The following is a 12,726-nucleotide window of genomic DNA, read 5'->3' as shown; positions in this document are numbered from 1 at the left end:
TTAAAGGATTAAATTAAACTGTACAATACTTACAGTGTTGTACATTTGAACACAAGCACAAGGATGCTTCTTTGTGTTCAGCCACCAGACTGGAATGTTACCCAGCACTCACCTTGGTTTATTATCCACAGCCCAGCTGATACTCTTTGACAAATGAAGAAGGTGTCAGGCGTAGATCAAAGTCCATTAAAATACAATAAGCCTGCTAGGTATGTAGCATTTGACTTTAGTATCAACATAAGCCTGATGCTATATTTGAGTTTTGCCCTAATAAGACAGAAGATTTCAGAGCAGGTATCGTGTAACACATGTTTATTGAAGACAGAGGCTCATTATATCTTGTGGGTAAGTGCTTTAGAATGTCTTCTTCTTATTCACTGCTGTAAGTTGATCTTCTTTCCAGGGAAACAGTGCCCAATGGCTTTCTACCCACACTTAATTGTGCCGGCTGTGTTCCATAGTCTTGGCAAAAATGTCTGCATGCTTGCCATCCTTGACAAAAGCCTCAACAACCATCTAACAAACAATATGGAATTGAATGCCCTAAACAATGTTAACTCACTGCACTTAGATTCACAGGAAAAATCCACGATGAGGTCATTTTTCAAACATAAAGGAAGAAGAACTGGTACTCTGCTGCTCTACTTTTAGGGATTGTCTCAGTCTCCCTTGTGTATCCCTTAAGAACAAGACTAAGAACAGCTGTTGGCACTGTTGTAAAATGTAATGCCTTGGCAATCCTTCCTTTTCTTTAAAGCTTTTTGGCACTCATTTTATTTTATAATAATTTCTGACTTGTAAGGCCTCTGAAACAGTACCTCAGTGACTTTTTAAAGCTTCTCCAAAGCACTTCAAGGGACTACTGTTGTGCCAGAGACCAATAAAAAGATCCATTAGTCACACCTTTGGACTGTCTGTAACTGCTGACTTGACTTTGGCCAAAAATGAGCCAATTTCCTATCTGTGCTACACACAAACAACCAAAAGCCAACTGCACATCTGTATGTTACATAAAAATTTAAAACAATACAGGAGTATGGAGTTCGGAATGCTGCTTCATCTCCGTATTTTTGCTAAAGGCAACACAACCCGACTTTGTGTTGGTAATTACAGGTACAGGAGTTCTGGCATGTAAGACGTCCAGAAGACATAAACTGTGCAATGACAGAGGCGGAGGAAAGAACTGGTGCACAAGGATAACACCACACAGCATGACCAAATAGAGAAACCCACGTGTGATAGGCTCCCATCATTTGATATAAAAGGAAGAGCAAGCCACCACCAAGCACAGGCACCCAGCAAAGGTAAGTATCTTGAGGAGGTCATTTATTCCAGTACTTTGCCATATCATAGGAATCAGGCTGGTTATTCACATTTTTATGTTTCCAAACAGATTTTTCTTTGGAAAAACTAGAAAATTAATTTCTATTTAATACTATTTTAAAACAAAGAACCACTGACTTAACTGTCAAATTTGTGAATCTTTGTTCCTTATTTCAGAAGTCTGCAGTGAAGTCTGACAGAAATACCCATTTCTCATCTGGTGTCGTCCAAGGTAAATGTGATCAGTTTTCTTGATCAACAGTGCCAGTGCATGAGTAGGACAGACACAAGAGCGGATCTTTATGAGCATCTCTTGTTGGTACTCATTGAATCCCTGGCTTGAGAGTAGCTACTCTGAAGCCTTCTCTTCTTAAAGGAATAGCATGTTTGACTGTAGCTATAAGAGTGTGAATATATATAATATATACATTGCTGACAAATAAGATGAATGACTCCTCTCTTGTTTCCTCACTTGCAGTAAAGGGTCATCATGAGTGGGGACGCAGAGATGGAGTGTTTTGGCAAGGCGGCCATTTTTCTCCGCAAGCCAGAAAGAGAGCGCATTGAAGCTCAAAACACTCCATTTGATGCTAAAACAGCATACTTCGTGACTGAGCCCAAAGAAATGTACCTCAAGGGGAAACTTACTAAGAGAGAGGGCGGCAAAGCCACCGTGGAGACTCTGTGCGGGAAGGTGAGAGTAGTGACACTTGAATTTGTGCAGCTTCAAATGTGAATTCAGACTGCTCAAGTTATGAATACCTATATGGATATGTTAACTATATGTAGCATGGTCCAAATATCTGAAACCAGAGAGGTTTGGGTATATTTACATGTAACACAAGAAGTCATGACATTTAAGATATATTTGAAATTTTCAGAATCTGACAAACTCTTCTCAGCAATCAAATTTAAACTTGTGAGATTGCCCTGAAGCCATTCTTCACCACGATAGCAGAAAACATGGCATCACAACTGAGATTAACATTTTATTCCAAATCCTGATATTGGCCTTTTTATGGAAAAACCCCACCCAAAAACATATTAAATCTGAAATACAACCTTGTGCAAATTACAAAGTAGACTAAGAAGAAGTAGCTTTTTGGACCCATTTGGATGTATCCCACTGTCTAAAACTGATCAGAAGGCCAAATGAATAATTTGAAATAAGAATGAGAATAAAACAAACAAGATTAAAAACAAATGTCACAAGACAAAACTGCTTAATTCTATCTGAATTTACATTTGTGCCTTCTTGGTCCCTTTGGCAGACTATCACTGTGAAAGAAGAGGAAGTCTTCCCCATGAACCCTCCCAAATTCGATAAGATTGAGGACATGGCCATGATGACCCACCTCAGTGAGCCTTCTGTGCTGTATAACCTCAAAGAGCGCTATGCAGCATGGATGATCTACGTGAGTTGATCAGAACTCCATAGCTGATACTCGTGCTCATGACAAAAGGAAGATCTGCATCATAAATGATCCTTTCTGACTCCACAGACCTACTCTGGGCTGTTCTGCGTCACTGTGAACCCCTACAAGTGGCTCCCAGTGTATGATTCAATGGTTGTGGCAGGATACAGGGGCAAGAAGAGAGTTGAGGCTCCACCCCACATTTTCTCCATCTCTGATAATGCCTATCAGTTCATGCTCCAAGGTAATAAACCTTCTTAAGATACAATGTGTCCTGATCATTTTTAAGCTACAGTTCAGAAATAAAACAGCTGCAATTCAAAAGTGAACTAATTATTTTAGCTTGATGATTTTGGTCTCTTACAGACAGAGAAAATCAGTCCATCCTGATTACGTAAGTACAAAGCATGCTTTCATATGATGAGCATTTCCAAAAGTATTATTCGCAATATCAAAATTACATCTCTAAAACTCCTTACTCGAACCAGTGGAGAATCTGGTGCAGGAAAGACTGTCAACACGAAACGTGTCATCCAGTACTTTGCAACAATTGCAGTGGCTGGAGGAAAGAAAACTGAGCAAGCTCCCGGCAAAATGCAGGTAGATGAAGTTGCAAAGTATTAGATCTAAAAATCAATCAATGAATTCCTGTACTCACAGCTCATGAACGGTGTCTTTAGGGGTCACTGGAAGACCAAATCATTGCAGCAAACCCACTGTTGGAAGCTTATGGTAATGCCAAGACTGTGAGGAATGACAATTCTTCACGTTTTGTAAGTTATTTTAGTGATTTTACTTTAGTTGAAATTCTTATAAATTCTGTGGTAAAAATTCACAGTTCGTGTTCACTGTTGCAGTTCTAATTAAAACGTTATTCTCCTGCTTAGGGAAAATTTATCAGAATTCACTTTGGGACAACTGGAAAACTGGCTTCGGCTGATATTGAAACATGTATGACTTTTTGTTTTGGTTTTATTTATGAATTTATTTTTGAGGGAATTATCAGAAATTGCTTTGACTGTGCTACAAGGAAGATCTGTCATAACCACGAAACTTAAATCTGTACAGATCTGCTGGAGAAGTCTCGCGTGACGTTCCAGCTCTCTGCTGAGAGGAGCTACCATATCTTCTATCAGCTCACAACGGGCCACAGACCTGAGCTCATTGGTTAGAGAATTACACCAAAATTACACCAAAAACAAAATATAGTGTTTATATATATTTTGTTCATTATGTTTTATGTATTTTGTTTTTCTCATTCAGAGGCTCTCCTGATCACCACAAACCCATACGACTATCCCATGATCAGTCAGGGTGAAATCACTGTCAAGAGTATCAATGACGTTGAAGAATTCATCGCTACTGACGTAAGAACAGCTTCACTCACGACCTTTCACTAATATTAATAACTATATAAACAGAACTCCATGAAGCTTATCATATTGATGTTCGGCTTTGTTCATGGGGAGTTTGAATTAAAAATGTAATAAATGCTGTATCAAAAACAGCTTTCTATTTTACATAAAAATATAATGGGTTCTGTTTGTGCTTATTAAAACTTATTCATCATTTCACAGACTGCCATTGACATCCTGGGCTTCACCGCAGACGAGAAGGCAAGCATGTATAAACTGACCGGAGCTGTGATGCATCACGGAAACATGAAGTTCAAGCAGAAGCAGCGAGAAGAGCAGGCTGAGCCAGATGGCACTGAGGGTATGAAGAACATTGTGCACTTTAAGCACTGCTGATTTTGTCACTTGAAAGAGGACCTTTGAGGTAGAGGTTTATTTATTTATGAATTTGTGTTCTTATAGTTGCAGATAAAATCGCCTACCTCATGGGTCTGAACTCGGCTGATTTGCTAAAAGCACTGTGCTACCCGAGAGTGAAGGTTGGGAACGAGTATGTGACCAAAGGTCAAACTGTTCCTCAGGTACAGATGTTACAAAGAAAACACACAAATAACAAATTATTTCCTGTAAGACAGTGTCTTTAAACCAAACCCTTCAAGCCACTGTACATATTGATAAGGCTTTTTTTTTATCAATAGGTTACAATGGCACTAAATAAGTTCTTAAATTTATAACCACTAACGATAAAATCAATATCCCTTCACTTCAAAATCAGGTCAACAATTCCGTCAATGCTCTCTCAAAGTCCGTCTATGAGAAAATGTTCTTGTGGATGGTCGTCAGAATCAACGAGATGTTGGACACAAAGCAGTCAAGAAGCTATTTTATTGGTGTCCTGGACATTGCTGGGTTTGAAATTTTTGATGTAAGTATGCAGAACACTGCATAATCTTATGTTCATGTTGCTAATTATACAAAACATTTTCAAAACATTTCAGGGTTTAGGGTATGTCAAGAATAAAAGCACAGTCTCGTTTTCGGTGGCGCTTGCTGAGCTTACCTGCATTTTTTCAGTTCAACAGCCTGGAACAGCTGTGCATCAACTTCACTAATGAAAAACTGCAACAGTTTTTCAACCATCACATGTTTGTCCTGGAGCAAGAAGAGTACAAGAAAGAGGGCATTGAATGGGAGTTCATTGACTTTGGCATGGACTTGGCTGCCTGCATTGAGCTTATTGAGAAGGTGAGCCGTGTGCTGTCTATTTGCACACATAAAACAGTAGAAAACAACTTGAAACTGTTTTTTTATGCTTCTTTCATCACGGCAGCCGATGGGCATCTTCTCCATCCTTGAAGAGGAGTGCATGTTCCCCAAGGCAACAGACATAACCTTCAAGAACAAACTCTATGACCAGCATATTGGCAAAAGTGCCCCCTTCCAGAAACCAAAGCCTGCCAAAGGCAAAGCTGAGGCCCACTTCTCCCTGGTGCACTATGCTGGTACTGTTGACTACAATGTTAATGGCTGGCTGGAGAAGAACAAAGACCCCCTGAATGACTCTGTGGTACAGCTCTACCAGAAGTCATCAGCGAAACTGTTGGCTTTCCTGTATGCGTCACATGCCTCTGCAGAAGGTGATGATCATATTTTTAAGACAGAATTCAGAGTTTCTATTGTTTTCATTATATTTCAAAATGATCAGATTTAGTACAGAACAGAATAAAAATTAAGTTATGAAATAAAAAATTATATTTAAAGTCATTTAAGTTTATATCTGACATTAAATGTTACAGCTGAGGGAGGTGGAAAGAAAGGTGGCAAGAAAAAGGGTGGGTCTTTTCAGACTGTATCTGCTCTGTTCAGGGTAAGCATAAAAATATTATCTCTTTTTTTCCTCAGATGCGTAGGTAGCATCCAGGGTTTACTTCCCATCATGTGACAATTTGAATATTTTCATATTTCAGGAGAATCTGGGCAAGCTGATGACGAACTTAAGGAGCACTCATCCTCATTTTGTACGCTGTATCATTCCAAATGAATCAAAAACTCCTGGTAAAGACTGGTAACAATAATATAAATTAATGCATTTTAAGGTAAATGTAATGCCATGTACATGACTGAATTTAATATGGGTTTAAGGTCTCATGGAGAACTTCCTGGTCATCCACCAGCTGAGGTGTAACGGTGTGCTGGAGGGGATCAGGATCTGCAGGAAAGGTTTCCCCAGCAGAATCCTCTATGGTGACTTCAAGCAGAGGTGATTACTAAGAATAAAGACATTTGTCACAATCTAAAGATCAACTTCTCCTTAATTCATCATTTACCCCCAATCAGATACAAAGTGTTGAATGCCAGTGTCATCCCTGAGGGACAGTTCATCGACAACAAAAAGGCCTCAGAGAAACTCTTGGGGTCCATTGATGTTGACCATACCCAGTACAAGTTTGGCCACACAAAGGTACAGTAACAAAAATGCAAACTTTTGTGGGTATTTTAAATAAACTTCTGCTAAATCATGATACTTTAAGCAGGTATTACAATTTTGCTTTTTGATAATGCTGTATGTGCTCTGTATGACTATTTTTCAGGTGTTCTTCAAAGCTGGTCTCCTGGGTCTCCTGGAGGAGATGCGTGATGAAAAACTCGCTATCCTTGTCACAATGACGCAGGCTCTCTGCAGAGGTTTCCTCATGAGGAGAGAGTTTGTAAAGATGATGGAACGCAGGTACTGTAGGCATCGTAGCTTTACACACCAAAGGGGTTTTTTACAAATGCAGATGACAACTTCAATGTAAATTCTGCGCCAATTTTTTCTTTCTGGTTCAACCCATAGTTTTCATTACAGCTTTTCAAATCTAAAAATACCTATTTTCCTCAATCTTTTATCCTCAGGGAGGCAATTTACTCCATCCAGTACAACATCCGTTCATTCATGAATGTCAAAACCTGGCCTTGGATGAAGTTGTACTTCAAGATTAAGCCTCTGCTGAAGAGTGCAGAGACGGAGAAAGAGATGGCCGCAATGAAAGTGGACTTTGAAAAGACCAAAGAGGATCTGGCAAAGGCTCTGGCTAAGAAGAAAGAGCTGGAAGAGAAGATGGTTACTCTCCTACAGGAGAAGAATGACTTGCAGATCCAAATTCAAGCGGTATGTTAAAATAACAAAGGAATTTGAACTATGTCTTTATGAATAAGGAAATCTTAATCCATTTGTATATTACTATCAATTTAGGAAGGTGAAAACCTTGCTGATGCAGAGGAAAGGTGTGAGGGGCTCATTAAAGCAAAAATCCAGCTCGAGGCCAAACTCAAAGAGACAGCTGAGAGACTGGAGGATGAGGAGGAAATGAACGCTGAGCTGACTGCAAAGAAGAGGAAGCTGGAGGACGAGTGCTCTGAGCTGAAGAAAGACATTGATGACTTGGAGCTGACTCTGGCCAAAGTGGAAAAGGAGAAACATGCCACTGAGAACAAGGTTGGTGCATCAGTCTCAAGGGTTTGAGGTCAAATTGTTTGCAAACTGCAAAGACCTTTTTTAAATATACTGTCAATATAGGTTAAAAACCTGGTTGAGGAAATGGCTTCCCAAGATGAGACAATTGCCAAGTTGACCAAAGAAAAGAAAGCCCTCCAAGAGGCCCATCAGCAGACCCTCGATGACCTGCAGGCAGAGGAAGACAAAGTTAACAGTCTGACGAAGGCCAAGACCAAGCTGGAGCAGCAAGTGGACGATGTGAGTATAGGAATTTGAGTTTCCTTGAAAATAAACTATAAATCCCAAAAATCTCAAAACCAAAATAAAATCTCATCTTGTTTTACACAGCTTGAAGGTTCCCTGGAGCAAGAAAAGAAGCTTCGCATGGACCTTGAGCGGGCTAAAAGAAAGCTTGAAGGTGATCTTAAACTGGCCCAAGAAACCATCATGGATCTGGAGAACGATAAGCAGCAATCTGATGAGAAAATAAAGAAGTAAGCAAAATGCAATTAATCAAATTTAGTATCTAATATAACTGCATTTGCTTAGCAGACAGCAGCAACGCTAAAGATCATTTTCCGACCAACCAGCATACGTTAATGAAAAACAAATCATAATAAAAACAGAACGGTTCGCCCACTCTTCCGCAAAAGTGAAAAAACAAAAACTCTCTGTTTTCAGTGTAAAAATCAGCAGTCAGAATGAGGGTTATCTATTTCAAGAATTAAAAATAAATAAATAGAAAATGTGGATGTAAAATTTGGTTTGAACTTTTCCCCACAGGAAGGACTTTGAAATAAGCCAGCTTCTGAACAAGATTGAGGATGAGCAGTCTCTTTCTGCTCAGCTTCAGAAAAAGATCAAAGAACTGCAGGTTGGTGTATCTGACAGCAAGCTGCCAAGTCTATTACAAGTAACAAGTATATTCAGCTTTATTATTACAATTTGATGTCTGTTTCTTTCAACATGTAAATCGCAGGCTCGTATTGAGGAGCTTGAGGAGGAGATTGAGGCTGAACGCGCGGCTCGTGCCAAGGTGGAGAAGCAGAGGTCTGATCTCTCCAGGGAGCTGGAGGAGATCAGTGAGCGGCTCGAGGAAGCTGGCGGGGCCACTGCTGTTCAGATTGAGATGAACAAGAAACGCGAGGCCGAGTTTCAGAAGCTGCGGCGTGATCTCGAAGAGGCCACCCTGCAGCACGAAGCCACTGCCGCAGCTCTCCGCAAAAAGCAGGCTGACAGCGTGGCCGAGTTAGGAGAGCAGATTGATAACCTGCAGAGAATCAAACAGAAGCTGGAGAAAGAGAAAAGCGAGTACAAGATGGAGATTGATGACCTCACAAGCAACATGGAGGCCATCGCTAAAGCCAAGGTACGATAGAGTAAAACATTTGACAGGCAAGAGAAAACATACATTTAACCTTGTGTTCATGTACATTTGACTCTTGTGTCCATTACTTTAGATTATTGCAGCTTTTGTTCATTTCAGGCAAATCTGGAGAAAATGTGTCGCTCACTGGAGGATCAGCTGAGTGAGCTGAAGACCAAAAATGATGAACATGTGCGACAACTGAATGACATTGGGGTGCAAAGGGCGAGGCTTCAAACGGAGAATGGTGGGAAAATTATATTTGAGGTATTTTTCATTCGATATATGATCATATTCAAATGTGGATTGTGTTTTTTCTTTCTTTTTTTTCTGTCTCACCTTAGGTGAAATCGCTCGCCAACTGGAGGAGAAGGAAGCCCTGATCTCTCAGCTGACAAGGAGCAAGCTGGCTTACACTCAGCAGATTGAAGAGCTGAAGAGGCACATTGAAGAGGAAGTTAAAGTAAGTGCACATTTAAAACACCTGCACTACCTCAGAGCTGATTAAACCACAATTTAAGTTAATAATAATAATTTTTCCAATTTTCTGTAAGGCCAAGAACGCCCTGGCTCATGCTGTCCAGTCAGCTCGTCATGACTGCGACCTCCTCAGAGAGCAGTATGAGGAGGAGCAGGAGGCCAAAGCTGAGCTGCAGCGTGCATTGTCCAAAGCAAACAGCGAGGTGGCTCAGTGGAGGACCAAATATGAAACCGATGCTATTCAGCGCACTGAGGAGCTGGAGGAGGCAAAGTAAGTCTTCGGTTTTAGTTTTGTCCTATTGCAAATTACGTTTAAGTTATAATAGAATATAAAGTCTGTAAACTAATTGTTAACAGGAAAAAGCTCGCCCAGCGTCTCCAGGATGCAGAGGAGTCCATCGAAGCTGTGAATGCAAAATGTGCCTCTCTGGAAAAGACCAAACAGAGACTGCAGGGTGAAGTGGAGGACCTGATGATCGACGTGGAGAGAGCTAATGCTCTGGCTGCTAACCTTGACAAGAAGCAGAGAAACTTTGACAAGGTACCATTTTCATTTTTGACTTATTTATTTTAATGAAAGCTAATAAATCATGAATTATGCAAATACATGGGTCTGCCTTATATTTAAGATTCTTGCTGAGTGGAAGCAGAAGTATGAAGAAACCCAAGCAGAACTAGAGGGAGCTCAAAAAGAAGCTCGTTCGCTCAGCACTGAGCTGTTTAAGATGAAGAATTCATATGAAGAAGCTCTGGACCAGCTGGAGACCCTGAAGAGGGAGAACAAGAACCTGCAACGTATGCAAAGCTTTAGATATTCAGTCAACTAACAAAAATACCAGACAGTAAGCTAACTGTGCAAAATTTTAAAGTTTTTATAACGTATTTCAATTATTATACCCAAGGAATTTTACCCAATTTCTAATGTTGTTTCATGTATTTTATGTTAGAAGAAGCGATAGTGTGCCCCACACTACTGCTCAGAGACTTAAGTCTTACAAATGTTATACTGTACGCTACAATCAATGCAAGTTTGCATTTATTAGACATCAAGATCCACCGAAAGTAAGCAAAATAATGAATTCTGCTTAAACTTTAAACTGATTATTCTTTATTATCTTACAGAGGAGATCTCTGATCTAACTGAGCAAATCAGTGAGGGTGGAAAAACCATTCATGAACTGGAAAAAGCGAAAAAGACTGTAGAAACAGAGAAGTCTGAACTCCAGACTTCACTTGAAGAGGCAGAGGTACTGTTTGATAAAAAACTACTCTCCAATCAGCACAGTTCAATTTTAATGATCCTGGAGCTACATGGTAAATATTTTATTTTTCAAAGGCTACTCTGGAGCACGAGGAATCCAAGATCCTCCGCATTCAGCTTGAGCTGACCCAAGTCAAGAGTGAAGTTGACAGGAAGATTGCAGAGAAGGACGAGGAGATTGAACAGATCAAGAGGAACAGCCAGAGAGTGATCGAGTCCATGCAAACTACTCTGGATGCTGAGGTCAGGAGCAGGAATGACGCCCTGAGAATCAAGAAGAAGATGGAGGGAGACCTGAATGAGATGGAGATTCAGCTGAGTCATGCCAACCGCCAGGCAGCTGAAGCCCAGAAACAGCTGAGGAATGTGCAGGGACAGCTGAAGGTGGGTCCACTGAAGGATTTGCCCAAACTTTCTAAAAGTATCTGAAAGGTGTGCACTAATACCTCTTAATGTTCCACATTTCAGGATGCCCAGCTCCATCTTGATGAAGCCATCAGAAGCCAGGAAGACATGAAGGAGCAGGTTGCAATGGTGGAGCGCAGAAACAACCTGATGCAGGCTGAGATCGAGGAGCTGAGAGCTGCACTGGAGCAAACAGAGAGAGGCCGCAAGATTGCTGAACAGGAGCTGGTTGATGCCAGCGAGCGCGTGGGACTGCTGCACTCTCAGGTTAGTTACGATTCAAAAACTTCATATGTTTACAATTTGACGGGTGAAAGTCCGAATATGTGATTCATTATCCTGTATTTCCTTTTAGAACACCAGCCTTATCAACACCAAGAAGAAGCTGGAGGCTGATTTCATTCAGATCCAAGGTGAAGTGGAAGATGCTGTCCAGGAGGCCAGAAATGCTGAAGAAAAGGCCAAGAAGGCCATCACTGATGTGAGCCACCCTGATGAATGTCTACACAGTAACTCATTCTCTGGCAACTATATTAGCCTAACAGTTACAACAATACAAATGACATGAAATTTCAGGCTGCCATGATGGCAGAAGAGCTGAAGAAGGAGCAGGACACCAGTGCTCATTTGGAGAGGATGAAGAAGAACCTGGAGGTGACAGTGAAGGACCTGCAGCACCGCCTTGATGAAGCTGAGAACCTGGCCATGAAAGGCGGCAAGAAGCAGCTCCAGAAACTGGAGGCGAGGGTGAGTGTCATGAGAGCCATCCAACTGATTCGCTGTAAGCTGGGGAAACATTTTATCTTTTAAAAATAACTGCATACATCCTTTGTCAAGGTCCGTGAACTAGAGGCTGAAGTTGATGCTGAACAGAGGCGCAGCGCTGATGCTATCAAGGGAGTGCGAAAATATGAGAGAAGAGTAAAGGAGCTCACCTATCAGGTCAGCTGATTACTACTACAAAACCACAGTAATGAAAATACCATGCTTAAATGAGTATTACATTTATACTAGAATAACTAATTATTGCTTTACAACAGACGGAGGAGGACAAGAAGAATATTGCCAGACTTCAGGATCTGGTGGACAAGCTCCAGCTCAAAGTGAAGTCCTATAAGCGACAGGCTGAGGAGGCTGTAAGTAGACCTGATTCTCATGAAACACACTTTGTATCACTCAGTGCACAGGGTTTAACTTCACTGTGGCTTCTTCTACAGGAGGAGCAGGCCAACACTCACCTGTCCAGGTACAGGAAGGTGCAGCATGAAATGGAGGAAGCTCAGGAGCGTGCTGACATTGCTGAGTCTCAAGTTAACAAACTCAGGGTGAAGAGTCGTGAAATAGTCAAGGTAAAAAAAAAAAAAAGATCTAGCATGAATCAAATTTGTAGAAATATTCATCCTGTTAAAATCGAGATTATCCAGCCAAATTTTTAAGTGCCACTGTTTTGTCATTTCAGACCAAGGAAGCAGAGGAGTGATGAAGAAATCAAGGTTGTAAATTAACAAGAAATCATACAATATGACTGTCTTGTTAGCTGTTCACATAAGCAAAGTGACTGTGTGGTGACAACCTAAAGTCAATAAAAGTTAGAATGATGCACCTTTTGTCTCTGTGCTCTTATTTTTGAATGACTCTGAACC

The 12,726-nt window shown here is 40.8% G+C and overlaps 1 protein-coding gene across 1 annotated transcript; it reads left to right on the top strand.

Moving 5' to 3' along the window:
- Positions 1–1,813: 1,813 nt before the first annotated feature.
- LOC134627685 (myosin heavy chain, fast skeletal muscle-like) lies at positions 1,814–12,563 on the top strand. Its single transcript, XM_063474005.1, has 39 exons — positions 1,814–2,017; positions 2,595–2,738; positions 2,826–2,982; positions 3,105–3,132; positions 3,227–3,338; positions 3,419–3,511; positions 3,626–3,689; positions 3,807–3,905; positions 4,002–4,105; positions 4,316–4,454; positions 4,556–4,674; positions 4,869–5,018; positions 5,168–5,338; positions 5,424–5,730; positions 5,890–5,960; positions 6,061–6,148; positions 6,236–6,353; positions 6,431–6,554; positions 6,685–6,821; positions 6,989–7,244; positions 7,329–7,571; positions 7,653–7,829; positions 7,920–8,065; positions 8,355–8,445; positions 8,551–8,940; positions 9,058–9,184; positions 9,282–9,400; positions 9,492–9,688; positions 9,775–9,958; positions 10,047–10,212; positions 10,540–10,664; positions 10,754–11,062; positions 11,147–11,350; positions 11,439–11,564; positions 11,660–11,830; positions 11,921–12,025; positions 12,124–12,219; positions 12,301–12,432; positions 12,543–12,563. The coding sequence occupies exons 1-39, from the start codon at positions 1,814–1,816 to the stop codon at positions 12,561–12,563; spliced, it is 5,814 nt and encodes a 1,937-aa protein (XP_063330075.1).
- Positions 12,564–12,726: the final 163 nt, after the last annotated feature.

This window comes from Pelmatolapia mariae, linkage group LG5 (genome assembly GCF_036321145.2).
Source record: "Pelmatolapia mariae isolate MD_Pm_ZW linkage group LG5, Pm_UMD_F_2, whole genome shotgun sequence".
Taxonomy (NCBI): Eukaryota; Metazoa; Chordata; class Actinopteri; order Cichliformes; family Cichlidae; genus Pelmatolapia; species Pelmatolapia mariae.
This window is presented reverse-complemented; position numbering and strand designations above follow the sequence as displayed.